The sequence below is a fragment of the Oryza brachyantha genome, chromosome 2 (assembly GCF_000231095.2).
Source record: "Oryza brachyantha chromosome 2, ObraRS2, whole genome shotgun sequence".
Classification (NCBI taxonomy): Eukaryota; Viridiplantae; Streptophyta; class Magnoliopsida; order Poales; family Poaceae; genus Oryza; species Oryza brachyantha.
The window spans coordinates 1,959,402-1,985,619 of NC_023164.2; the positions used below are offsets into that span (position 1 = coordinate 1,959,402).

At 40.3% G+C, this 26,218-nt stretch overlaps 3 protein-coding genes across 3 annotated transcripts; all 3 read right to left on the bottom strand.

Moving 5' to 3' along the window:
• Nucleotides 1–1,403: 1,403 nt before the first annotated feature.
• On the bottom strand, nucleotides 1,404–6,421 carry LOC102714343. The gene is made up of 8 exons (XM_006646832.3): nucleotides 6,045–6,421; nucleotides 5,868–5,932; nucleotides 5,644–5,742; nucleotides 4,584–4,631; nucleotides 4,416–4,485; nucleotides 3,652–3,723; nucleotides 3,405–3,533; nucleotides 1,404–2,110 (listed from the first exon to the last, which is right to left on the bottom strand). Exons 1-8 carry the CDS (start codon nucleotides 6,246–6,248, stop codon nucleotides 1,967–1,969), a joined length of 831 nt encoding a protein of 276 aa, XP_006646895.3. The 5' UTR covers nucleotides 6,249–6,421; the 3' UTR covers nucleotides 1,404–1,966.
• A 526-nt stretch (nucleotides 6,422–6,947) lies between these two features.
• LOC102714612 (DNA-directed RNA polymerase V subunit 1) lies at nucleotides 6,948–20,850 on the bottom strand. Its single transcript, XM_006646833.3, has 19 exons — nucleotides 20,676–20,850; nucleotides 19,518–19,605; nucleotides 18,793–18,919; nucleotides 18,565–18,680; nucleotides 18,417–18,473; nucleotides 17,372–17,542; nucleotides 17,119–17,277; nucleotides 16,875–17,030; nucleotides 14,343–16,070; nucleotides 14,089–14,264; nucleotides 13,257–13,332; nucleotides 13,032–13,159; nucleotides 12,199–12,365; nucleotides 11,215–11,489; nucleotides 10,517–10,690; nucleotides 10,296–10,436; nucleotides 8,381–10,116; nucleotides 7,963–8,071; nucleotides 6,948–7,843 (listed from the first exon to the last, which is right to left on the bottom strand). The coding sequence occupies exons 2-19, from the start codon at nucleotides 19,599–19,601 to the stop codon at nucleotides 7,442–7,444; spliced, it is 5,982 nt and encodes a 1,993-aa protein (XP_006646896.1). The 5' UTR covers nucleotides 19,602–19,605; nucleotides 20,676–20,850; the 3' UTR covers nucleotides 6,948–7,441.
• Nucleotides 20,851–22,617: 1,767 nt separating this feature from the next.
• Nucleotides 22,618–25,652, bottom strand: LOC102714886 (protein YELLOW LEAF 1, choloroplastic-like). Its single transcript, XM_006646834.3, has 5 exons — nucleotides 25,504–25,652; nucleotides 25,225–25,409; nucleotides 24,943–25,034; nucleotides 23,577–23,664; nucleotides 22,618–23,091 (listed from the first exon to the last, which is right to left on the bottom strand). Exons 2-5 carry the CDS (start codon nucleotides 25,310–25,312, stop codon nucleotides 22,868–22,870), a joined length of 492 nt encoding a protein of 163 aa, XP_006646897.2. The 5' UTR covers nucleotides 25,313–25,409; nucleotides 25,504–25,652; the 3' UTR covers nucleotides 22,618–22,867.
• Nucleotides 25,653–26,218: the final 566 nt, after the last annotated feature.

Consider the following 26,218-nt stretch of genomic DNA (forward strand, 5'->3'; position numbering starts at 1 on the left):
TTATAATTTTATAATGTTAAAAATATGTCACTGCTATCTCAATGATACGTAGGACCCACATGAGTTAGTGACACATGGGTTAGTAAGATATAGCTATGATTTCGTACCATTATAATATCTTTGTAATTTTTCATTTAATTTTTTGGTGTCCATAGGTAGCATACATGGGGTGTGCTTTTATTAAGATTTTAGCGAGATTAGAGAGTTACTAATTTGTAGTATCTGTCTAATTAACCGTGTGTTAGGTTATGCATGAAAAAGAGAGAGAGAAAAAAACGTGAGCCTCTGAACCGTCCATCCTAAATGAAATAAAAGTTCGAAGGGTGAATCTGGATAATTGAGTGTTTATGTAGATACCTATAAGTTAGTTTTTCTTTTTTTAAAAAAATAGAGAAGTAGTTGGCATCCTGGCATGAAACTTCTTAAGGGCGTTTCTCAAAAAAAAAAATCTTCTTAGGGCTAATAAAAATATGCTGTTCTCTCGTGTATAGCTTAAAATATCGTCCAAAGTTGATTTCAAAATTTTAAAATTTAATACCAGGATTATTGTCATTTCTGCTACCTCGCTCTGTTTTCAAGGCAACTTTTAACCTTTTGCCACTCTCCACAGGAAGAGTTTAATCTTTCTCAAAAGACTTGTGAGGGTATTGAGGGGTGAGTTATAAATTTGTCACAGCTGATATCTAAGAGCGGTAAAAAGTTAAATTTCATGTTTTCAAGATGACAAGTAAAAAAGATATCTAAATAGTAATGCCATATTTCAAAACAGACATATTTATAATGACATTGATCTAATTAATCTGAAATTATTAGTACAAATCAAATTTTAGAAATCAAACTGCTTTGGATCGCAGTGTGCATGCACCGCTGAACCCATCGTAGTCGAAGTGGAAGCGTGCGTGCATTAGGGTTTGAAATGACGATCCGGAGGATAAATGGATGATGCCCCAGCGAGTGACCGGTAAAGGAGTTAAAAGAGATCATCAAGTTGGCATGTCATTTTTTGGGCAGTCCCAATCAGTCACATTTTTGCGTTTGCATAAAAAATGCCACAGAAATGTCACTGTCAAGGCGTACCACTGGTAGTACTACATGGATAAGCTTGAAGGAAGCCGGCCATTGGCCCCATCTTTGATTTTTTTTTGCTCCAACCGTAGCAGCATTACCACACCTAATTAGGAGATGATTTCAATCATGTGCAAAATGCAATGGATTTGTGGTGCTTTCATGCTATCCTGTCAAGTTTTCTAAAGTTAATTTGACCGCCGGCTGTTAAGATTATCCGGTGACAATCAAGGAGGTAGATGAGTGGATTAGTCAAGACATAAAAGTTAAGTCCTAATCCAGAAACTAAAACTTTCACTGGAAGCACCTCAGGAAGACCAGATCTTTACCAGTGGTACTTTGCAGACAGGAGAGTCTGCCCTGGAAACCAAAATTGGGTACAGATCTACCTAATGATTGATTCTGGTTGCACCATTAAAAAGAAACAGATTATCCCATCACAACTTTTGACCTCAAAATTAGCAGCTGCAAAATCCCATCACAACTTTTGACCTCAGAGTTAGCAGCTGCAAAATTCATAAACAGAAGCAATCTCCTACTGAGTGGTGCTGAAACCAAAGAAAATGAAAAATGCTAGTGCTGGGGAAAGGTTGCCTCCACCTCTATTTACATGGTGTCTACAGAATTAGAAGTCACCATGGGTACTACAGTTTTAGGTCCTGTCTGTTCTCTGCCTTGTAAACTAGCAGCAGACCAAGGAACAACAAAACTTGTGAATTGTGATGCTACTCGATCCTTTTTAATCTTCCCTTTCCGCAAAATCTGCATTAGTCACTAATTTTGTAGTCTCGTGTCACTCCAGAACCCTTCGGCTATAGTTCTCAAAGAGAGGAGTTGATTTCTACCACACAAACATCAGCGGGCAAAAAATCACCATAACGGCCTAAGAAACTGGATGTGGTTACTCCAAATTCCTGTACTTCAGAACATCAATCTTGTCCAAATCATATGCCTCGCATATTCTCGAAATGGTATCACAGTCCAAACCTTCACTCAAGTTTCTCCTCTCAAGGAACTCATCAAGCTTCTTCGAAGGCTGCAAATTCTATTGAAGAAATGCCACAATTAGTTTTTTTTTTTCAAATACAAACTGCAATCGCAGTAAATAGAATATGATACAAACTACCAAACCCTAAGAATCTGATTATCAGTAGAAAGCGATAACCAATTATTTCCTCACCCGCACCCACCCAGGCACCCACAAAACAACTCTTATTTTCACCTAACTGCTGAAAGGACATCGTATTAGAGATGCATATAACAAAACGGTCATTTTATGGTACTACAATAGATAGAATTCTGAAGACATATCCCTTGCCCCACCCCTCCCTCATTAGTGGCCTCATTCACAAAATGTTGTGAACATATATGAAGCCATGTATGCTAGTAGCAAGACAGTAGAAGCAACAACATCGTACCAGTCAAATATGGCTATAGGGGATTTCAGTTTTGCAGTAAAACAAATGTCATGTCTGATTCCAATAAGAAAATTATTGTATTGTGGCAAAAATTTACGGTGCCAAGTTGGATTTCTAAACTAGCTGGCCACCTATTTCTGGGAGCCACGATGTACAGATCATCTGAATTGAGATTACACAGAGAAGCATAGATGGTTGCAGGACCGCCTATCATTGTTGCATGTAAGCCAGAAAAGCCCAAATGTGCTCAGCATTCATCAGATGTATAAGAAGTAACTATATACAAATCACAAAAAGAAATATTAAAATAGCTGGCTGCAATGATTGCTTAATGATTGCTACAGAAATCAGGCATTCGAGAAAGTGCTCACCAGTTGTATATAAGCAGAGCAACTATTAAATAATCAGTAACTAATCATGGGCCCATGGCTACCCATGCCTCCTTGTGTGCAGGTAGTGCATACAATGCATGCACGCAGGTATGCAAGGGCATACACTAACATGTCATACAACCCAAGGTCAAACAAATTGGGGTTTGTGGATAAAACAAGTCTGATATATGCAACTGTGCAAGTAGATAAATTCTTTTAGTTGGCATACTTCTTGGCTTGACTCGTTTGTGCATTATCCCTTGGGGACACACATCAGAAAAGGTTGTTCGTTCGGTACGTTTGCATAAATACACTGTACCAGAGGCCAGAGTCAATAAAGTGGGTATGTGATAGTAACACAGAATAACTGCCTCAACTCTTCAAGCATCTGATCTAGAACTGATATAGTATTTTCGGTCTACATCTTTAGTTCAATTAACAGAAAATAATCAAGATGACTCCGGAGGTCCTTAAGATGTCTAAGTCCAAAACTTCCCTCAAAGATATAACAGTATGAAGGTTTAACTTATTTTGAATTGAGACAACTTACCCAAGGAGCAAATTGAGTGTTTTCACAAGCTCTGCCATCCTTTCTGGAACTCATCTCTTTCTGCTTCTCAAGAAGGATTTCCCATTGATCTGAGCAGTCAGAAACTAACAACTGGAGCCTCTCACTTCCCTATGTTGAAGTACAAACATACCTTAGGAAACACAGCACTAACAATAGAGAAGAGTTTGCACCAAAAAAAAAAATCATGAACCTAAAAACTCAACAATAACTGGATGGTTTAACTAACCTGTAGAGCTCTCCAATGAGAATAAGCACGGAACAACACCCAGAAAAATGGTATGTTTGGCAAAGGTAGTACCTGCAAGTGAATAAGTAGGTGTCTAAGAATTAGAATTTCAAGTTTTCATACCAACATGTGTACTCACATTTTTTCTGCTACGAATCCAATGTAGTAGTATAACAACGTAAGATAAGTCAACATACAATCACATCCGTTAATCAAGAATTATGATACTGTAGTTCATGATTAAAACATGATCGCCTATTGGACCACCAGGATTTATAGTTAGGGTATTTGCATTGCAAAAGAAAAGGCGGTTTACCTGCACTTATGTGCTAGGCTGTTAACTAGACATCATGGAGCACAATCTCAGGAAAACAATTATACTGTATGACTCAATAACTGAATCGGCATTAAGTGTAAATCATACCACCACATATGTAAACACAACCAGTCCCCTAGTCTTTAATATGTAAACAGGTTCATCACACTTTCCTTAATTTGCAATACTAAGTTGCAAAGCAGACAAAATACAAGCGTTGCACAAAAATGTATAATGTAATCTCAACCAATACATGCGCAATCTAGCAAGGTCAACAAGAAAAAAAATAAATACCTACAGTATGTTTTTTTTAGTTTGATCAATGTTTGATAGTGATAAATGTCAAAATAATAGCCCATCCAATGTACAATTAATTGATCCCACTGAAAACACTGTCCCAAATCGTTAGCTGGCAATGTTTTTGCAAAGCAAATGAATACAGACTTACCATGAAAACACTGGTAACTGGAAGCAGACAAACTGAGCCATAAAGAAATTTCCTGTGAACTGATGCACCCCTAGTTGTCAGAAACATTGTAGAAATAGAAGGGTGAGGAAAGATATAAGGTGAGCTATAGAGTAACTAATTGTGGGGGCAATGCCATCACACGCTCACCTAACAGCAATATGCCGCAACCGTCGACGCACAAGACGAGGATTTATACTGCAATTGAAGTTAAGGATTTAAAAATAAACATGAATATACATAAATTAAGACACATGAGTAAGAAAATTGCCGACCAACTTTATCTGCTGATGCTTGATAGTGCCAGAGCGATTCATAAAGCTCAATAGCTAACTTCTATACAAAAATAAGCATATGATTTAGTAAATCATGCATGAGACATTTCCAAAGAACTTACAAATTCAGTAAAAGAATGGTTCATGTGAACAAGTCTTTTAGAGCTGTTTCTGTGCAACTACAGGCACTGGCACAACATTTACCTTTTTACAGTTACGGCACACACACAGAGGTTCAAGAAGCAAGAAGCTCTTAAGGCATAAATTTGTACAACAAATTCACATCTCTAGTACTAAAAAGCACAGTCGTCCGTCCTACTTTTCTCCCATCACGCGTAGTGCTCCCACTCGAGAAAATCGCAAAAAACCAACCGCCCCCACGTACAGCACACCATGTTCAAGAGAAAATAAACAGTTTTTTTACTTGATATATCTATTGAGCACATTTTCAATGGGCCCATAAGACAATCAATGTCCCATTACTAGTTACATTAGTCGCGCAATTTCTTCAAACAGAAGGACTTTTAGATACTTGGCCACATCAAAGTTTAGTTAACTTGAATAGCAGCAATGAACAGAGAAAGCTGGTGTGCATTGTGTATTGGTGTTCAAACTTGATCATACATAACGAATGTATCTCTATAGGAAGCAAGCTGAAATTTGTATATCTAATTTATTTTCTGCAAAGACATTCTAACAATTCTGCTCGTTGGGGACAATGTGTATTCGTTAATGCTACTTGTGCTTGTGCTAATAACAGATACTGTTTTCTTACATAGTCACAGCATTAGGAAATATCCAGCACAACAATGCCCCAAATAGGCAAATACCCCAATTCGTTCGACAATCAAACTAAGAATAACCACAAAACATGAAGCAACACAAATGCACGCACATAGTTTATCCAAAACAAACAGCAAGCGAGCAATCGTCACCTCGCCGGATGCACGATCTCGAGCATGGAGACGTCCTTGGTCACCGACTTGAGCAGCACCTCCGATGGCCGCACGCGCGAGAGCAGCTTCAGCCCGAAGCTACACCAAAACAAAACCAAAAAAAAAGGGAGTACACCCCAACGACTCAGCATCTCGCCATTTCCGTTTCCACGGGCGCTGCAGTGCCGCACCACTAAGCTATCCCCAAACCTTAAACTCCCGACCTGTGGATCCGGTTCTTCGCCGACCCCTCCGGCGCGCTCCCGAGCCCGATCCACGCCCTGTTCATCTGCGCGGCCAAAACCCCACCATCAGAAACCACGCGAGAATGCGGCGGCGCCTGGCGGTGGTGGAGACTGGAGACTGGTGAGGAGAGGGCGCGGGCGCTCTCCGTCGAGCACCTTGTCCGCGACGAAGTCGACGACGGCCTCCGCGTTCTCCGACGCCGTGCGCCCCCCGCCGGCGATGCCCCGCCAGAGGTCCTTCACGGTGGGCGGCGGCGGGGGGAGGGCGCCATCGCTGGCGGCGGCGGGCGCGGCGGCGCGCGGGCAGGCGAAGCACCAGGCCCGGCCCTTGACGGGGAAGACGACTACGCGGGCCTGCATCGCGCGGGGAAGCCGGCGGTGGCGGCGGGCGGCGGAGGTCGGCGACGGCGACGGCGACGGCGAGGCGGAGGCGGAGGAGGCAGAACTGAAGAGAGTGGAGGGGTTCGGTCGAGGCGACTAGTCTCGCGTGACGACTGCCACGCGGCGGCGGCGATCTCAGCCGTTGGATGCAAGATAGATAGAAACACATTACATGATTGTTTGTTTTTTTATTATTGAAAATACCAAATAATTTATAAATAAAACTTTTATATATATATTTTTAGCGACCTAAAAAGCTAAAGCTGAAAAATAAGTTTTGATGAAAAAAAACTCTAAAATCAATTGTAAATTTAAGGTTAAAAATTTAAATTTTGGAGTATAAACGTAAGCATAAAAATAGGTGTGATAGATAACAGAATGCAACATTGCTTTAACAGCTCGATGAAGTAATCTCAAGAACAGAAATCTCCAGTTTAGTGCAAACATATCTAATAAAAAATTTGCGATTTCAGCTGAAACAGTCGTATATGTTTTCAGTTCAAGTAAGAACTGAAGGCCTACTTGTTCACACCACTGATCCTGGTAATGAAATGACAGAATGCAGCATTGATCTTTGTCTTTTTCATTTTTTTTGCTTGGCCAGCTTGAATTAATCTCGAGAACAGATTGCCCCAGTTCAGTGTGGCTTCTGCTGCAACAATCATACAATATGGTTGATGGCTGCAGTCATGCAAGGCCCCCCGCTTGTGCACAATCACAGCAGGGAATCCATCTATTGCTAATTCACATGGTAGTTTCAGAGTGTTTCAGAACCCTGTAACAACATCCAAAATGTGAAGAGCACCACAGAGCTCTGTGCCTTGCAGAACCACAAATTAAACAGATTCAGTGGCTCGGCCTCGCAGCATTGGCTGCATGGGTCTAACCAAATGGCCATACCATACCACCGAGGCAATAAAATAAAAGAGGGTAAAAAACGAGTTAAAACTAAGGGATGCAGCACATTAACATCCAAAATTTACATAGTTCGTCTGGAGGAAGCACATAGCAGGACATGTGGCTCCTGAGAAACCTAAAGACTGCTACTATCCCCTTCTCGACTACTCCACAAAGTGACCACTTCTCTAGTCCCTACGGAAAGTCAGGCCAGGTAGAAAAAAATAAGAGGGGCAAGTTCAGCACTAAGCCAGGCTGTACACACAACCTGAGCCTCAGTCAGACGGGCTGGGTCGCTTCCCGAGCAATCCGGCAGATGTTGGAGAAGCTGGAGTCTCTTGAAGAGTTGCTGATGGAGGAACAAGTATCTCCTGTGGAGTTGCTGATGGAGGGGTTGCAATCTCTGGCTGAGTCTGTTGTGAAGTGCCTTGCTGGGTCTCAACTGCAGTAGACTGTGTATCCCCAGCTGGAGTGCCTGGTGCCGTGCCTCCGTCAACTGCTGGTCGTTGGTCACGGCGCCTCTTGAAATACTTCTTGCAGAATGAGTCACCATGCTCGGTGTAGGTCTTCCTGACATAATTCTCCATGCACTTCAAGTAGGAGAAATCCGAACGAGTTCCATCTGAGGACATCACAAACAGGCACCGACTGTCCTGGAACACTTGGTGCTTGTCAACCTGTCAAATTAAATGGGACCATTTCACACCATAAGCCAAATGAAGACTATGATTATACATAATAGCACATTGGGCAGTTGCACAAGAGGTAATTGAGCTAAGAAATAACAGAACTATACCATTATATGATCAATTTCACCCGACACCTTTGATTGTTTTTCAGGGTGGTGTTCAAGAACATTCTCTTTGATGAATTTTTCGTCTTCCAGAGAAAGTCGTATGCCATCACTGCCAAATTTGAATCAATAATGAAGTTAGAAAGCTTAAGATAGTACAAATCAATTAACTCTTAGATTTAGCCTACTTTCATATAAAAGCCATACCTCTATTTAGGAACTTAAGGCATATAAGTAAAGCCCATGAAACACAAAATTAACAAGTACTCCCCTCCATTTCATATTGAAAGACTTTTTAGCAATGTCTAGATTCATCAATTGATCAATGTATATTGTTTGTATATACGTTTAGATTCATTAGTATTAATATGAATCTGCACAGTGCTAGAAAGTTTTACATTACCAAACAGAAGTAACTTACATTGATTCCCGGAAGATTTTTCTGATGCTCAGCACAATGGGTTCAATTTCTCCTAGAATCTTTTCCTCCTCAGGTGTTAGGTCAAAGTGTCGCCTTGGTGGCCCCCTATCATCAGGTCTCCTAGGCGGACCTCTGCCATCAGATTTCCTTGGGGGCCTACCAGGATTGCTTCTTTGGCCCCTCCAGTTGCCACCTCTAGCACCCCATCCATCTGATTTCCAGTCTTTATTACTTGGCTCATCAGCTTGAGAAGAATTCCAGCCATCCCAAGAACCTGGTTGCTTTGTATCTGAATTCTTGTTTTCTTGGGAAACTGGAGCAGCATTCCACGCACTATCTGATGGAGATGAAGCCACATTGCCCCAGGACTCATTGTCTTTCCTACTTAAGTCCTCAGCTCGCGAAGAATTCCAACCTTCCCAAGAACCTGATTGTTTTGCATCTGAACTTTCATTCCCATGGCAAACTGGGGCTGCATTCCATGCATTATCTGATGAAGATGCAACCACATTGTCCCAGGGCTCCTTGTCTTTGGTAGTTGAGTTATCAGCTCGAGCAGAATTCCAGCCTTCCCAAGAACCTGATTGTTTGGCATCTGAACTTTCATCCCCTTGGGAAACTGGGGCTGCATTCCATGCATTAAATGATGGAGATGCAGCCACATTGCCCCAGGGCTCCTTATCTTTGGTACTTGAGTCATCAGCTCGAGCAGAATTCCAGCCTTCCCAAGAACCTGGTTGCTTTGCATCTGAATTTTCATTACCTTGGGACACTGGAGCAGCATTCCACGCGTTATCTGATGGAGATGCAATAACATTACCCCAGGACTTTTCTGTAGAAGTATTAGCTTTTGCATCCACAGTCCCCCAGGATTTGTTTTGTGTATCATTATTATGGGCTGTGACACTGCCCCAGGTGTCTTGCTTCATATTGGCATTATTATGAGCTTCATCATTACCCCATGATCCTTTTTGCGAATTAGATTTTTCCCAGGAACCCCCATTTGATCCTCTTCCCTTGTTCTCTTTCCAAGCGCTAGGCTGCTTCTCCCATGTATCACCCCCATCATTTTGAGTGCTAGACTGCTTATTCCAGGTAGCATCACCTCCATCAGGCTTCTTTTTGTCCCATGCTCTGTTTTCTGCTGATAGTGACATGTTACCCCAGGAACCCTGATCAACATTCTTCTTAAATTCATCAGAGATGCTGGGTTGTTTCCCCCAGTTAATATCACCTCCATCCATTGACCTTTTAGCCAACCAAGCATCATGTTCAGCTGGTTCTTCAGGTAAGTTTTCCTTCACCTTCCTCTTTTCAGTGCCCCAGCCTCCCCAATCAGAGGAACTCTTCTCCACTGCTGCAGGCACATCCCAACATGACTTCTCTTGATCTGCTTGTTTTGTGACTGCCGTGTCAGCTCCTACAGCAGCAGCATTCCAACCTCCCCATTTATCGGAATCATCTCCAGCACTACCGTTCTGTTCCCAGCTCCCATTCGCTGCTGTGCCATTTTCCCACGAGTTGTTTTTCTGAAAATCTTGCTCTTCCAAATTATCATCAAAGGTCGGTTGACCAATGGTCCCCTCTAATTCAGGTGATAGGCACACATCTGTCTCGTTCTCTTCTGCAAGGTAGTCCACATCATCAAAGAATGTGTATCTTGCCTTTTCTTCGTCAGTACGCACCAAGGCCAAGTAATCATACAGGCCATCACCATACTCCTTATTGCTTTTCAGCTGCAAAAATCAATTACGGCAATAAGCAGAGCTACTTTTTCAGTAAAACACTAATTCATTAGGTTGGTCACACCATCCAAAGACCTTTAAGCAGAATTCAGTGGATTAGTCCCCATTAAATAGAGTAAAGCTCCACTTATATAATCAATAACCTCCAATGGGCAGAAAGATTGATTTACCTGACTTTCATTCCATAGGATCTGAAAAGATGATCCAGTACCACTTGCAGCATATTTGCCCCAAGAACACGATGAAACAACACATCCCAATGAATCCGAATGACATTTCTCTGCAGCCTTCTCAAAACATTTCATAGGGGTCTACAAAATAAAAGGGCCCATGAATAAAGAAAAGTATATGATGATAAAAGCAAAACAATTGATCTCTGAAATAAGCTTACAATCAATGTGGACTCTGTGAAAGGTACTTGAACTTTTAATGAACGGAATGTGGTCTTGTATCCAGCAGTGTTAAATCCATTTAGGTTACCAGTAAATGTCATGCTATTTGCCACCAGTACCAGATGGTCTTTGAGAACATCTTTAGCAACCATCCTTACAGTAGTTGAAAGCCGCTGCACAATTCAGCATGCATGAAAAAATCTATTGCAACAAGATGCGATATAAAATTTATAAAAATGCACTAGACAAAACCGTAAACACAAAAATGATGTAGAAGAGAGTTCATTGTAGAATCAAATGAACATAACTTGCCTATAAAAAATCAAATGATCCACCACTCAACATTCTCTATTATTAGCATTAAAACCATGGTCGGACATGGACAAAAGTACAAATATCCCATTCACTGACAAACTATTGAGGCTGTAAGTAAATAGTTCCCCAATACATATAGATCAATATTGTGAATAGCTATTTACAAGGAAACACAATAGTTTTTGAGGCAGAGGTAGTTGTAGAGCTATCATAAAATACTAATATTGTAATTTATAAATTTTCCTTGGTAAATTCTTGTAAATGCAAGTAGTCAAATTTTCTACTAAAAAAGACTTGAATGATATGCATCCTTGGCCTACAAACAGTGGATCTTAAATGAAGGACCTCCCCAGCTTACAAAGTAAACAATAAGGTGACAAACCTGCACGACTTGATCAAAAGCACAGGAGATGCCAAGAAGTTCTCGCAGTTGTTGAATACCATAAGGTATTGATCTCCGTGTGTCAATGAGATCCAGAACAGGTATGCAGGCATCCATTGTTATTCTCCAGGAATCACCTGTGTGTAAAGCTTCCTGTTCTTCAACAATAATCTCCACCGCTGGTTCACCCTTTGATTCCTTCTTTGTGTTTTTAACCCAAGATGTTGCATCTGATCCAACCCAAACAATTTTAGCCTCTTGAATTCGAGGATCACCTGCAGAGCAACATTGTAAATTTGAGGAAATTGTTTAGCTAAAAGTCCTACTACCCTTATTTAGACAACAACACCTATATTATGAAGTGAACTTTTTTTGTGACCAGCCAGGAGGACATTATTTGAGAGCAATAACTTTAACCAATAAATTCATTTAACCACCAATATGAACAGATTATGTCTTAATCTGTTACAGCTGTGAGGTAGCAGTTTTGGCACTAAAAGGATAGTACCAGTTTGTTCTTTATAATCCACCCATTAGTCCATTTATTAGTTAGCGGGTTATCCTTTAGTTATGCCAGTGCCAGGCCTGCAGGATATGCAACATGATCTCTCTATACAATCAGATGATCTTTCCCTTGACTGGCTACTCTACATCTATCCCTAGGTAAGTGCACTCCACCTAGTGACATTCTACAACAAGCCATCATTGTCATGAACTAGGTTTGCGACATAATAACAATTATGATGCTGAAAATAGTGGTAAATTTTTTTTTAGAAAAGGACAAGTGTTGTGAAACACATGAGAATGAATGGAGAGAATCGTTTTTTATGGGATAAAAATGAATCAGACACTATTCTTTGGCTTTTGTACTCCCAAATACTGACATTATAACATGTGAATCACAAATTTTCAACTGAACTTAAATATATATTGTGATTGCAAATGAAATTCCAACAGAAGCATATTCTGTATAACAAACAGTACCTTTTATAATTGTATTCAAAAGGACACCACATACAGAATCTGCTAGCAAATTGACTGCCCCCTCCACCGATTCAGATAACATTGTGTTGCTTTCAGGAAAAAAGAACTGCAAACATGGAACCTTGGCTAGCTTTCCATCAATCAGCTTTTGTGTGAATGAACAATCACTGCCAAGAGTAAGGGTGAAAACTTCAGTACTTTAGATTAATCCTACTATCATCTCACAATAAACAGATAATAGTGAGTGCTAAAAGCGGTTGCATTGAAAATGAACTTTTAAGTGTGCATATTACCAGGAATGATGATTTCAAAAAAATAATACAACATATTCTCTGCCTAGACAACAATCCCATCACTACATTGACTAACTCTGCCCAAGCTACCAATACTTTGCTGCAAACAACATGAAAAAAAAAATCAAAATTAATTGGACAATCTAGTCTAGAAACTAGGAAGCAAATAAAGATTCCCTTACCCCTATTGTATGATACTCGTTTCTACTACTTCAATGGACATCTCCAAATTTGCAAGCCAAGAACAGCATATGACTATAGTTGAGGTTACCTAACTTATGTGATACAGTAAGCAGAAATCACAGATCATAAGTAGTACTTCACATCATGATGTTCACATGTTAGATATTGCACGTCTAATAAAAAACCTATGCTGCAACAGAATAACCCCTGCAATCTACAAGACAACAACCCTCTTCTACCACCGCCAACATCCAGTACTAAATTATGACAGGACACACCTACATATAAAGGAGCAGTCCATGTAATTTATTCTTCAAATGTAAGATCTCAAGCCGTACAGTAAGAATAAATAGTTACCAAATAGAGAAGGTAATATTTTTAAACAGGTGACTGAGATGTCCTTTCTTCTTCCCATATTTCCCAGAAACTTCTTGGCACTTCTGGAAAATATCTTCAATGCTAACGTTTATACGTTCTAAATGTGCCTGAAAGAAAGATGTGCATATATTATCAGGGTGGGTAATAGAAAAGAAAAACAGTTTACTTGCAACTATGCACAAACATAAGAATACATCATAATACCCTGTCAAAGTGAATATGGCCAACAAGTGCCGGGGAGGCTTCTGAAGTTCCATCTAAACTTATTTGCTTCTGGTACCTGAAAATGTTATATTCAAGGTGTTTGGCTCAAATGATAATGAATCCTAAAAGTCAACCAAATGTGTGACAACTAGGACACTTTTATCTCAATTAACATTTTTGAGAATGATCAAATCTTGCATTCATCTGGGTTGCACCAACAGCTGTCTTGAACAATTTATAAGCTGTTTTATGGAAGTAAAATTGCATAATAATGCACAATTTCAAGAATACATAAATGATCGAAGACATTTTACATCGCTGAACCAAGTCCATGATTAGTTACAGTTAGTGGACAATGAACACCGATACCCAAGTCCATGGAAAAGATATATCTGGGCTCTAAGTATTTAATGGATGGAATATGATAACACCTAACACAGTAAAACACACTGCTCATTCTAGCGGACAAGTTAGTACTAAGTTACTTCCTCCATCTCAAAATAACTTCATCTTTATAGTTCAAGTCTAGAAAGATGAAGTTTTGGGACAGATGGAATACTTGCTAAATCCACAAATTTGTCAGTTCATTGGACAGATATAGAATATTTTCCGACCATCCACATCCTATATCCACAAGACACGAGCATTTCAAAAATGGAAAGTATGCCGAAGGGATCAAAAAGAAAAGGAAGCTTGAGTTTTAGACTCTGGGATAATAAGTCCGGTGAACTACGATAAATAATCACAAAATAAACAGCAAATCTTCCATTGATTTCACTAAAAGCAAAACAACCTAAATATAACTATATAATTGGCATTTATTGGTACTTACTCAATGCAGATATCAGTAGCACAATCTTCTAACGTGATTCTCCTGAGGCAACCCTGAACTGCAATAGCAGCCTTTTCCTTGCAAAACTTCTTAGCACAAGAGCAATCATTCAGAAAGAGGATAATTTTTCGGTCTTTCGTATCATTTTTGTAGCGAGTTGTTGTCTGAAGTATTTCCTGTTAAGTTAAAGGAATATAACAAACTTGTCAGGCATGCCTTTTACCAATGCATAAAATATTTTACAGTGTTATTACCTTCATCCGCTCCCATGAAGTATTGTTACTCTGAGATGCATCCAGGACAGCCTTGTATGCAGGGTTGGAGATAGCAGTGGCAGCCAAGACACCAACTGGTTCCCCAGGAGCTATTGCACTAGGGAAGTCCAATGCATCCTCCTCCTTGTACTTGAGTTGTATTATGGATTTGCTACAGACATTTCTTACTGTCCCATCATAGCATATAACAACGTCTCGGAGTAAGGCCATTAGGTTCTTAAAGAGGGTTCCAGGTTCTGTCAAGCCCCTAGAGGAGCGTACAATAGCTTCCCTTGTCGATATAGCATGCACCAGCTCCTCATACGGATTAAGGCCATGAAAATATGAACTCCGTACAAGACCATACGCCTCTGGAGAATGCTCTTTTCTGACAGCTGGGTGCTTGTTCACAAAATTAGAGAAGCAATCCTCCACCAGACGACGTGAGTAGAACTTTCCCTCACGGTAAAGTTGTAGACCCACAAAACCAAGCTGCTGGACAACTTTAGACACTGAAGGGTCACTTTTTGGATCAATTAGAAGTCCAAGATGAGAGCGTTTCACAACAAAATCTGAAATTTGCTGTTTGATGTCCTTCAAATTATTATCAACCCGCATTTCCACAAACTGGTTTTCTGCACATCTTGATTGTTCAAGGATAATAGACTGTTTTTCAATGTTTTTCTGTGCTTCTTGCAAATGAACCTTGGGAACATTGAAGTCCTGAAGGCTTACACTAAAGCCATCCAAAAGTATTAATTCCATCAGTAATGGCTGCAGCACATTCAAAAATTGCAGTGCTTCTCCTGGACCCTTAACAGAAAGAGTGGAGTATAACAAATCTGAGAATGATGTCTGAACAGATTCCTTGTCAAGGTCCAGTTTTATGATAGTGCTGTCCCTGACTAAGTGCTTGTCCCCTTGAGAAGTTAAGTCTTTTGGCAAAGCACCTTGCACTATTTGTGCAATCGTCCAGTGTGGCCTTGACTTGATCAAGGCTGGTTTCGGAAGAGAATATGTAACATTCATTGCCAACTGGTTAGCTACTTCTTTGCTCAAGATTGTTCTGAAAGACATGTGCTTCAGAGCAAGTAAACTGTCATTAGCTAGCTGAAGATTGACCTTGCCACTGTGGGAGCTGGTAAGTTGCTTCTCCACGCTGAAAAGCTCCAATGCTTCAGCTTTTGCCGCAAGGGACTGTGGATAATAGATATGCACACAATCACCATCAAAGTCCGCTGCAAAAGGCGAGCATATGAGTGGATTGATCTTGACTGTATGATCTTCATGTACATATGCACGAAATGCCTGGAGGGAATGCTTGTGCGTACTAGGCGGACGGTTAAGGAAAACAATGTCCCCATCAACAATTCTCCTACTAATAGTTTGACCGACTTTAAGGGTAGTGTGACCTTTGGATCCAACGGTGATGGCATAGGTTGCCTGACCATCTCTGTAAGTCAAACACAGTCCCTTATCCACAATCTCTTGCAACTTGTTGATGTTGATGTTTGTTACCTGCTCTTCGAAAGTGATTCTTTTTGCCACTTCAGAAGGCAATCCAACCATATCTACTCCAATATACGGATCACCCGTAAGCACACTCCGTGAAGAGAAGCCTGATCCTTTGCTAATAAATAATGTCCGCATTTTCTCCAGCCATTGTTTTGTTGATAAAGCAGAAGAATCAGTACTGATTGAAAACCTCTTGGTGTTGTCTTGAGGACCCTGCAAGATCAAAGTTACCATGGGTCATAAGAAACAAGACTAATAAGTGCTTATACTGCTTAGAGACAATTTCAGGCAGAGAACAGCTGTAAAACACAACCTATGGAAGAAAGCTCTAGCATGAACTATGATGACCCTTTATGAGCCTTTTCAGGTCTGAGTAAAATAGCAGTGTTGTAATTTTGGATTCAATAGTAGTCAGGGAATTTGATAACCTAGTTACCGTAGGGACATGAGCAGTTTTGCTTTGTGTAAATTGTGAATTCAATGACGATGCATGCATGCTTTAAATGGCTGTTTACTCTAATAAAGGGTGCTCATAGACGCAAAATAGCGGAACATTCATCCTCAATGATAAACATACCACAGCATATACACATGCACAGGATCAACCCAACACAAGATTTTATCTACCCATAAAAATATGCTTGGAAATTTGTTACTATCTCTGAAGATCAATGAATTAAATCCCTTATATGGATACGCCAGGTCATTATAATTATATTTAATATAATAACGCACATTTGCTTATTCATGTCAATGCAAACTCATATTTTTAGTTTGGTTCTGAGGAGTATCAAAATTGCTGTACAATGAGTTTAAGACGACGGCCTGTGCAAATGCAGTTGACAACTCAATCCTAATTCATAAATTGTTGAAAATTATGAGCAAGCTTGAACGATTTGAGCATGGCCAAATGAGCTACTCTCTGGAGCGACTCTCTAGCGGAGACAGGACTCTCCTGAACATGCTCTCGTGTAAATGTTGTAAATAAGGCTATCACATTGAGATCATGCCACATACCCTTGTAGTGCCCCTTAGATGTATGTACTGGGCAATAGAAAGCTGTAGATCACTTGATTCAACCTCATGTGATTCAAAGTTTGGGGATCCAGCTCTTGATTTTTTTATCTGTTCTATTTTTTGAAGCACCTTCTTCAGCAGAGATATTGATATGTCCTGATATGAAAACGAAGAAGAATAAGGCATGACATAAACTTGAACAAGTCAAGAAAATAATGAAAAATAAGCACGGGGAAGAACTCACATAGGACATGATGCTCTGCCCATCTGTAAATTCTGGAATGTATAAACAATTTGGAGGCACGGGGAGGTATTTCATCACATATCCAGGTTGAGCAATATATCCCCGAGCAGCTAATTTCCTCTTTGTTTCATCAGGAATCTTCTTCAATATATTCAGAGCCTAGCAAATAATACAGGAATGACTGAAGATCTTGAAGGATGTTGAATATTTAGGAGATTACAGAAGCTATGGAAATAGAGTAAATGAGATTAACCTCTTCTGGAAGCAAGGTCCTGCAATGTGAGGTTCCACCATGGTGAAATCCATACTTGTCAAGGAAGTTCCATGAGCCTTCAGTCATGAATTTCCTAGGAGGCGCTTTCAACTCTAAACGAACTGCACCATCTGCTGTTTTGTTTTCTTTCAAAGATAATGCTGGAAGATCCTAAAGAAGTAAATGATGATAAACATCAGTTGTGCTCATCCATACTATAAATGTTTACAGTGTCAAGGCTGGCACCGTACTATAAGCGACTAAGGCAGGCTGTACACTAAAAACTAATAAAACATGATATTATAAAATAAATGCTTATGTCATGGTTGTTAGCCACATCTTACAAGTTCTAATAACACTCAGTCATACAGTAAAACTTTGATTAGTATACTGTTTCCAATGACAACATGTTACGTACCAAACATAAAACAGAATACCATGCTAGTCCGTCAATCATTCTCAGCCTAGACACAAAAAATTCACAGCCAATGGTTTTATTGCAAAAGAACCCACTGTATAACTTATTTTCATGACTTAATATAAAAAGGAAGAAAGTGAAAGCATATAACAAATTAGTTTGTTAACCAGCGCGGAAAACGCAATAACAAATTAGTATATGATTAATTAATTAATTATTAACTATAAAAATAGAAAAATGGATTAATCTGAATTTTTAAAGCAACTTTCATATATAATTTTTTTATAAAAAATATACCGTTTAGCAGTTTGGGAAGCGTGCACACGGAAAAAAAGAGAATACGGGTTAGTAGTTTGCATTGCCGAACGCGGCCTTAAGTGAACACAGCTCTTGCTATATCAGTAATGTTGGCTATGTTTTGTCCAAGCAGATTTTGATCAGCTTAAGATCAATTAAGTTGTAACGTTTGGACTATGAGTGGATTAAATTTAAAATACTGGTATACTTGGTTCTTCGAAAGGTATATATTCCATATCCATACTACTTATACATGTCAAACAATGAAATATTAAGTTTATCTACTTCAATGAAGAAGGGATATATAAAAATGTTGGGGTTGGAATGTACCCGACAGTAGTAGCATGACAATGCTGATGTGTTGTCCTTCCCCTCGGTATGTTTGACCTGATACATGACGAGATCACATTGATTATAAGCCAAAGTAAGCCAACTGGATTTAGAAAAGTAAGATTTAGCTGATTTGACCCATAAGTACCTTTCCTTTCTTGACGCGAAGGCATTTGAAACAGACCAGGTTCAATATCTGCCTCAGTTCTGTTACATGGCAAGGGTGATATATAGGTACAGGCAGCTCAATGTACCCGAAATGCCCTAAATAAGCAGATAATTTTGGTTTTTAAGAAGAGAAAAGGGAACTGTCAGTTGCTACAGAACAATATTTTGGACATGGAGAGAAACCAATGAGAAGTAATCATGTAAGAACCTTCGCATTTGCCATTTTCTGAGGCTCCACAAGACTCGCATTTTCCTGTCTCCAGTGGTAACCCAAGGAAGGGGTTTCCAAGTTGACTAGGATGAGTGACAGGACAATCATTTATAGAATAAATACGCTGCAGGACAAAAGGATGTATGTATCAGTAATGTTGGAAATAACAAACATAGTAGAAAACATAAATGGGAACTGTGCAGGATATAGGCATATAGCATTTGCCATATTCATGAGAAACGAGAGAGAGAGAGAGAGAGAAAGCTAAATCTTTCACATAGGACAATGCAATTTCAAGTGTTTAAGTCCTTAAAATGTAAGCACACAGCTCAGTTAGTGAAAAAGCCCATGTATCAGCATCTCAAAATGCAAAAGAAGAGGTCAGAATTCAGTATTAATCTTACAACATTCATCTTTATATTACAAAAGAAAAGCCCTGTAGCAACACACATCTTGCTCAAATTAATCTTATAATTTTAAAATTTGTATTGCAATTGAATAGCTCAACCCACGCTTCGTAGGTAAATCTAATTGAGTGGTATCAAATAAAAACAATAGACGGGGAGGGATTTCTTGATTTCATCATCAAAGAGCAGTTCCATCAGTGCTCCCTTACCAGAAGGCATTATCTTCAATAGATCACAGTAACAAAGTTCCACTTTTGCATGCACCTCTTTATGCTAGCATTACTGGTCAAAAAGCATCAGATAAGGTGAACTTACAATCTCATCCTCAGTGGCTAGGCTAAGCTTGATGCTCTTGATGGCACCTTCGGCGACCGGAATTGCTGACTGATCCTCTTCCATCTATCTGAAACAGAAAAAGGGGCATAGCTGTGTATGTAAAAAGAATTGAAAGGAAAGAAGCGGTAATACCAACGAGCTAGAACCAACCATTAGCTTCCTCAAATAACGAGAAATAACAGAACAAACAGAAAGCAGCAACCTCAAATTCCCAAAAGTTAATTAAGGCAAAGCAGGTTAAGCTTAGTAGGTTACTCCTAGTTCTGAAGCTGCATTTCCTTCTGTTTCATCCAAGCTCTAGCGTCCTGCTACCATGCACCAAAAGTAAATTTGAACCCACACATATCCGCTCCATTATCAGGGTTCACATAGTGCATTAGAAACTCCCTAAAATATAAAATTGCTCCGCGGTGATCATTTATGATATATAGAGTCCGCTGTCAAGAAGAACATTTTGCATTGTCACCAGGATTCATATGGAATCCCGGTACATCAGAAATTTGCCCAAATGCAAACTAGTTGCTCCTTGATAATGTGGTACCATATTTTCTTGCGTAGAAACTTGGTACCTCCATATCGCTAATACCTATAGGTACCAAAATTTTACACCAAAAAATTGCTAGATATTTTTTCATGGACCGTAAAACTCTCTTCAGATACATGGAGTCCTCCGCTTGAAGAAAAAACAATTTGCATACGTAAGGATTGGCTTAGAACCCCCCATTACATCACAAATTTCCCTAAATACGAACTGGTTAAGGTAATAATACATAAAGCCCTCCGCAAACCAAAAAAACACACAAACAATTTGTTCCCAGGCAAAAATAGCTTCGATGTGCACCAAAATTAACAATAACTGATTGACAGACTTCCCATAAACATTCACCTCCACCAAAGCTCCAATGCCTTTCCCCCCTAAAAAGAGCATGAAATGCAAACCCACGGAAACCAAAAACCTAGCAACCAGAGAGCAACAAGTGGCTATGAACAAACAAACAACCACCCCCATCCCTCTCCGAGAACGAATCCGGAATCCCCCCCACTGCCAGCGCCTCACCCAGCTCCGTCGCCTCCCCCCCTCACCCACCCACCCACATTGCGGAAGACGGGATCAAAGCCATCAAAGCCCCTCCTCACCTGGACGCGCGCCCTCCTCCACCTCCTCCCCCCGCCTAAAACCCTAGCGACCGCGGCAGCGCCAGGGCGCGAGGGGTTTTAGCCTCGCCTCGGAGAAGAAGCCGAGGAAGCGTGGCCTCCCTAGGCCTAGACCAAAAGCCAAAGCCCAAGCCCCACCACCACCACCACCACCCCGACCCCCGAGTGAGTGGAGGCGACCGCGACGGCGGTGGCGCGTGCGGGAACGGAACACCGGTGGGCGGTAACGTCACCCTCTCCCGCCGGCCGCCCGCCGCCTCCGACAGAAATAGGAGGTGAGGTGACTGCGAAGGCGCCCCTCCCCCGCAGTGGCGCAGGTGAGGTTACCTCCCCCGGCGCGGCGGCGGCGCCGGAGGCTGTCCGGCGCGGAGTGGCTGACCGGTGGGGGCGCGGGGGTGGCCAGGGCGTGGTGGGGTCCACCTGTCAGTGGGTTTGGGTGGCGCGAGAGGGGGTGCGAATGGGATTATTTTTCTCGGGACTTGGAGAGAGGAAGGGGGAGAGAGAGAGACGGACTACTACTGGCTTGACCGGAAGGCATTGAATGTGGTGACGTGGCACCAACTGTTGCTGGGATGGCGATCCCAGCTGGACTGGATACGGTTTTTGTTGTACGGAGTAATTCCATTTTGATTTGGGCAAATCTTCGGCTGTAATGGTGTGAATAATAAGTGTCATTTATGATAGATCTATATGTGACTACTGAATCTGCCACCACTTCATCGGCACCTTTCTCCGCTTATTTGGAAAGCTAGTAGGTGTGCGTGCGGCGGATGCTTTTAACTCGTGCGTGGCGAGCAGCACAATTATAAATAATAGATTGAGTAAAAGTCTTGGAGTATGAGTTAAGAGATTCAAATAATCGTAATGGAAAGTTTTAGTTCTGTTTATTTTTTTAGTAATTGAAAGTGTTTAAACTGAAATTTGAGTTGAAAGTTTCGAAAATGAGGTTGAAAGTTTTGAACTAGAGTTAAAAGGTTTCCAACTAGGGTTAAAGGTTTCAAATAATTGCAATTGAAACTTTTAATTCTAATTACACACGTGCATGGACCCCACCTCCCCCTTGAAATCACGCACCAGTGGGTGAATCGTGTGCCAATTAGCCAAACGATTAGATACATGCTTCATCAACTTTATAATATCATGTGAGGTCAAATGGCATGTACGTCAATAACAAATATATACATGAATTAAGAAATAATATGTATAGAAAAATAATACAATAATGTGTCGATAATATTTTTCTTAACTAGTATGATATGCTAGTTTACCAAAAGTAAACAAAAACACATGTAGCGGTAACGGTGGCTTTATCACTTTTGCAATTGCAGGAACAAAATTAGAGCTCGGCATACAACTCACAATCGTGGTTAACAGCATGACATGACAGCAGTGGCTACACCGCATGGCACAAATGTTGAGTACTTGAAAGGAGCAAGCGATCACCGTGCATAGGAGTGACCCTAAAAACTGAGCCAGGGTTGACAAATAAATGGAAGTCAACCAATACATATGCACCTGTTGTTTTCAAAAATACATATGCACCTGTACTCGAGCAATGTTACGTCGTGGCTTGCTTGCTACAACAAGGCCAGTTCCCCCCACGCACCCTGCTCTGCTCTCTTTTTTTGCCACGTCTTGGAGCTGCAGGTGCATTCCACGAGGGGCTTTGTGCAAGCTAATTGTTGACCATGGGGATGAGTTATGTTGCCACCTCATTGTCGAAGCTCAAGACCACGATGAATCAAGCTATCCCTTCCGTTTTCCGCCTCATATTATAAAAATGTTTAGCTTTTATATGTATTATCTATATAGATATAAAAATAATTAGAAAGCCTTACTTTGCGAAATGGACCGAATACTTTTTTCGAGTCTAAAGACGAATGATAAACAAGAAAAAAAAAGCGTAAATAGATGAGCCATTGGCTTTTGATGTACTCAATCTCAGATTTCCATATTCATTTAAAGTTTGCTACTTCAAATACCTAATCTGAAATTCATGCTCCTATAAAAATTTAAACCTAGGATCTTGGATGTTACTCAAGTCACTATAACCACTTCACAGCACAACTCTCACTTGACAAATTTTTTGCTTGCTTCTGACACCTCTTGTATGAGAAGGGACACTTGACAAGTTTCCCAGAAAAGGAGTGAAGTGTCCCTACGAAAGAAACAAGCTACTGTGGTGCCAGCCCGTTGTCATAGTCACTGCCCCTCCGAGACCCATTCTGCAGGTTCCTCTCAAACTCCCTCAGGTAATCAAGAAGCAAGACGATCACAAACAGGATGAATCCGCCGGCGGAGTTGCTGCCGCCGCCGCCGCCTCCTCCGCCGCCGCCGCCAAACCGGAACGGCGGGAAGCCGGTGCCGCCATCGTCAAGCTTGGGGCTCTTCACTTTCTCTGAAAGCATAAGGTCATTGAAGCAACCAGGTGAGAATCCGGTGAAGCCAATAACGTTATTAGGTCTTTTTCCGGTGCATTCTAATAACTAATCTCAACCATTGATTAAAAATATTTTTGTACTTTGTTAATTAATTGAATAGTAGTATTTTGTAATTTTGTTTTTTGACAATAAATATCACAAAAAAGGACGACATTACCTCTTTAATTTTCTACTACATCTAATATTGTTGGTAGTATAATTTAATCACAGTCATTCGATAAATATAGGTCAACGGTGTAGATTAAATTCTACCGACGGACTAAAGAATGCACCGAAGATGGGTGAAAGCAAAAGAATGCACCGAAGATGGGTGAAAACATAGCTGAAGTGTACAATGAGGTTCAGTTCTTGGAGGAGAACAGGATGAACACCGGGGATCCGCTGGTGCCTGGCGCGTGGATCCTCTACCATTATATCAGTGTCATTACAGTTTTCGCATTACCTTTAACCGCTCCTGATGGTGGGGAGGTAGGTCCAGAGAACGATTTGCGGCGTGCAGTCTGCGTCTGGTTTGCGCACATCGTTATTCTCTGCAGAAAAAGGATTGCAGAAACAGTGAGTGTTGGGTAGATTCAGAAATTGCTGGCTAGAATTTTATGCATGATGCACTTTTAATTTAGAAGCAACATGCTGCACAGCAACTTAACAATTGAAAATTACAAACCACAGCCAATCAAACTCATGCTTCAGATGACTAATCTGGTGATTACATGATGGTATTAGAATGCAGTTTTTTTTGTGAAGTGATAAGTATCCTTGAAATCAAGATAGCACCAAACTGACCCTCAAAAGATTTTTTTAAAAAAATTAGCAGTTTGGCATTTGGTTTACTTCATCTATCCAGGTCTGAATTCTCTCTGGCTAGAGTCTGAAGATTGGAACGTAAATTTCTAGGAGTGAATAATCCAATGTGAACAGCCAAAGAATATACTAAGTTATATGAAATGGACCAAAGTGGCACACAAAAATAACACGAATACGCTCATGCACCAGGCAGCCCAAGCCTTTTCTGAATATGAGAAGGCCAGTTGAGACAAAGTACCCTTCATGACATTAAGGCTCCCGCTCTTGCGTTGCGTTTTTTTTTTTTTGAAAGAAAAAGCAAAACGGCTTATTAGCAAAAAAAAATATCAGTAAAATTTTTATATACATGTCCATTGTTTTTTAAAATCAAATGTTGTAAATAAATCATGGTGAAAAACCACGAAATCAACTCCAAAATCAGTATTTAAAATTTAAATTTTGCTTATAAATAAAAGCAAAAGCGAAACGATGTACCCACAACTTTATCTAAGATACACCTGTCATGTTATAGAAATTAAATACAAATCAGTGTGATGTTTGACATATTTGTTAATCTCCTGATCTCGCAAGTTCAAAACTTTGAATTGCACTTGAGTCAGAAGACTTGGAACAAGCTATCAGGTTGCTAATATCGAGGGACCAAAGAATGAAATAAAGAGGTATGTCATTTATTTATTTTTTATGCTTTGAATTGAGTTCAGGTTACTATGAATGTCTGACTTTGGAACGAGTGTGTTACATAGATGATAAAAATAGATGAACTATAGTAAAGAAAAAATAAGACCGGGTTCCTGGAAACCCCACACCCAACGTAGCTCCGTCCCTGCTAATACCTGATAAATGCAAGTATGAGAACTACTTTTTCTAACAAATAAATTGATATCTGCATCATTTGACTACGTAAAACTATATGGAACATAAAAATGACGAGCAATCATGTCATAGCGAAACCAAGAAATATTCTACTACTTGACCACACCAACAGACAAGTAGGCACGTCTCACCATGGATGCTCCAGAAGAAACTGCTCTGGTGACGCTGCGTTTAATCCTTCGAGATCGTGAGCACAAGATCGTTGGTCCTCCCTGGCTTTCCCCTACATTGAGTACCACCATAATTTATACTACATGAAACTTGGTAAACTAAAAACCATCGCCTAATACTAAATTACTTTCTGAAATAACCATTTTTCCTTTTTAGCAAACAAAAAAAAGAGTTCTTGGGAGCAGAGACAGCAATCCTTGGGCAAGATAATTAATTAAAGGAAGCAGATTATTACTACTAACCTCCTCGATTTCTCCCAATCCGCTGGTACGCAGCCGGGCGCAGCAGAAGAAGCGAACCTGGCGCTGACATTGTGGCGAATGGAGGCATGATATGCAGTAGCTAATGTAGATAAAAAAAACCTTTTTTTCTTCCTGTCTGAGATGAGTTGCAAAAGATAGACCTAGCCAGTATCCTGAGCAAGAAACTGCAGGGAGAGAAGAGAAACGGGATGAGTTCAGAACGAAACCGCGCGTGCAGCGAAGAGGAAGAGGAGCAAGCCGCCGAACTGCAAGCCTAACCTGCAGCTAGCTGCACCGATGTGGATGATGATGGCTTCCAGGTTCCAACTCCACGGGAGAGAAGAAGATGAGGAGGAGGAAGAGAGGTTGGGGCAGCAGGGGTTTTGGCTGTGGCTGTGGGTGATGATAAGAGTGCAGAGAGTGACACGCGGTTGGTACTTGGTTGGCCAAGGAATGTTATCCGTATGTTTAGGCTCTGTTTGTTCCTTAAAAATTTTCACCTTCACCCCCGTCGGTAGTATCGAATATTTAGACAAATATATTGAGCACTAAATATAATTAAAAAATAATTAATTGTACAATTAGGAAGAAATTTACGAGACGAATCTTTCGAACCTAATTAGCTTATGATTAGTCATAACGGCTACATTAATTTATACGTGCTAATAACGGATTAATAAGACTTTAAAAATTCGTCTTGTTAATTAGTTTTCTAATTAGTTATCGAAATAGTCTTCCGATATCCGGTCAAATATTCGATATGACATGTAACCCAAAAATTTTCTAATTAGTTTTTATACCATGTTTTGATTTTTATCTTATTTAATTTTTTGTGATTAATATTTTATTGATGTTAGACGATAACCTATTAATAGCCTCATAATTTATTTAAGTTATTTTATAATTTTTTTTAAAAAACGAATAGTCAAACATTATATTAAAAAAACTATTTTAAAACCACGGGAGTACTCACTATGTCCCAAAACAAATCAAT

Coding starts and splice junctions, on each gene's coding strand:
- LOC102714343 (XM_006646832.3), bottom strand. CDS start 6,248: ATGCAGGCCCGCGTAGTCGTCTTCCCCGTCAAGGGCCGGGCCTGGTGC. Junction 5,933..6,044: donor TCGACTTCGTCGCGGACAAG/GTGCTCGACGGA, acceptor TTGGCCGCGCAG/ATGAACAGGGCGTGGATCGG. Junction 5,743..5,867: donor GCGAAGAACCGGATCCACAG/GTCGGGAGTTTA, acceptor GTTTTGGTGTAG/CTTCGGGCTGAAGCTGCTCT.
- LOC102714886 (XM_006646834.3), bottom strand. CDS start 25,312: ATGCCTCCATTCGCCACAATGTCAGCGCCAGGTTCGCTTCTTCTGCTG. Junction 23,665..24,942: donor TTTCTTCTGGAGCATCCATG/GTGAGACGTGCC, acceptor CTTTTTCTGCAG/AGAATAACGATGTGCGCAAA. Junction 23,092..23,576: donor ACCATCAGGAGCGGTTAAAG/GTAATGCGAAAA, acceptor TTATGCTTTCAG/AGAAAGTGAAGAGCCCCAAG.
- LOC102714612 (XM_006646833.3), bottom strand. CDS start 19,601: ATGGAAGAGGATCAGTCAGCAATTCCGGTCGCCGAAGGTGCCATCAAG. Junction 18,920..19,517: donor TAGCCACTGAGGATGAGATT/GTAAGTTCACCT, acceptor TTTGTCCTGCAG/CGTATTTATTCTATAAATGA. Junction 13,160..13,256: donor GCCATATTCACTTTGACAGG/GTATTATGATGT, acceptor TCTTTCTTTCAG/GCACATTTAGAACGTATAAA.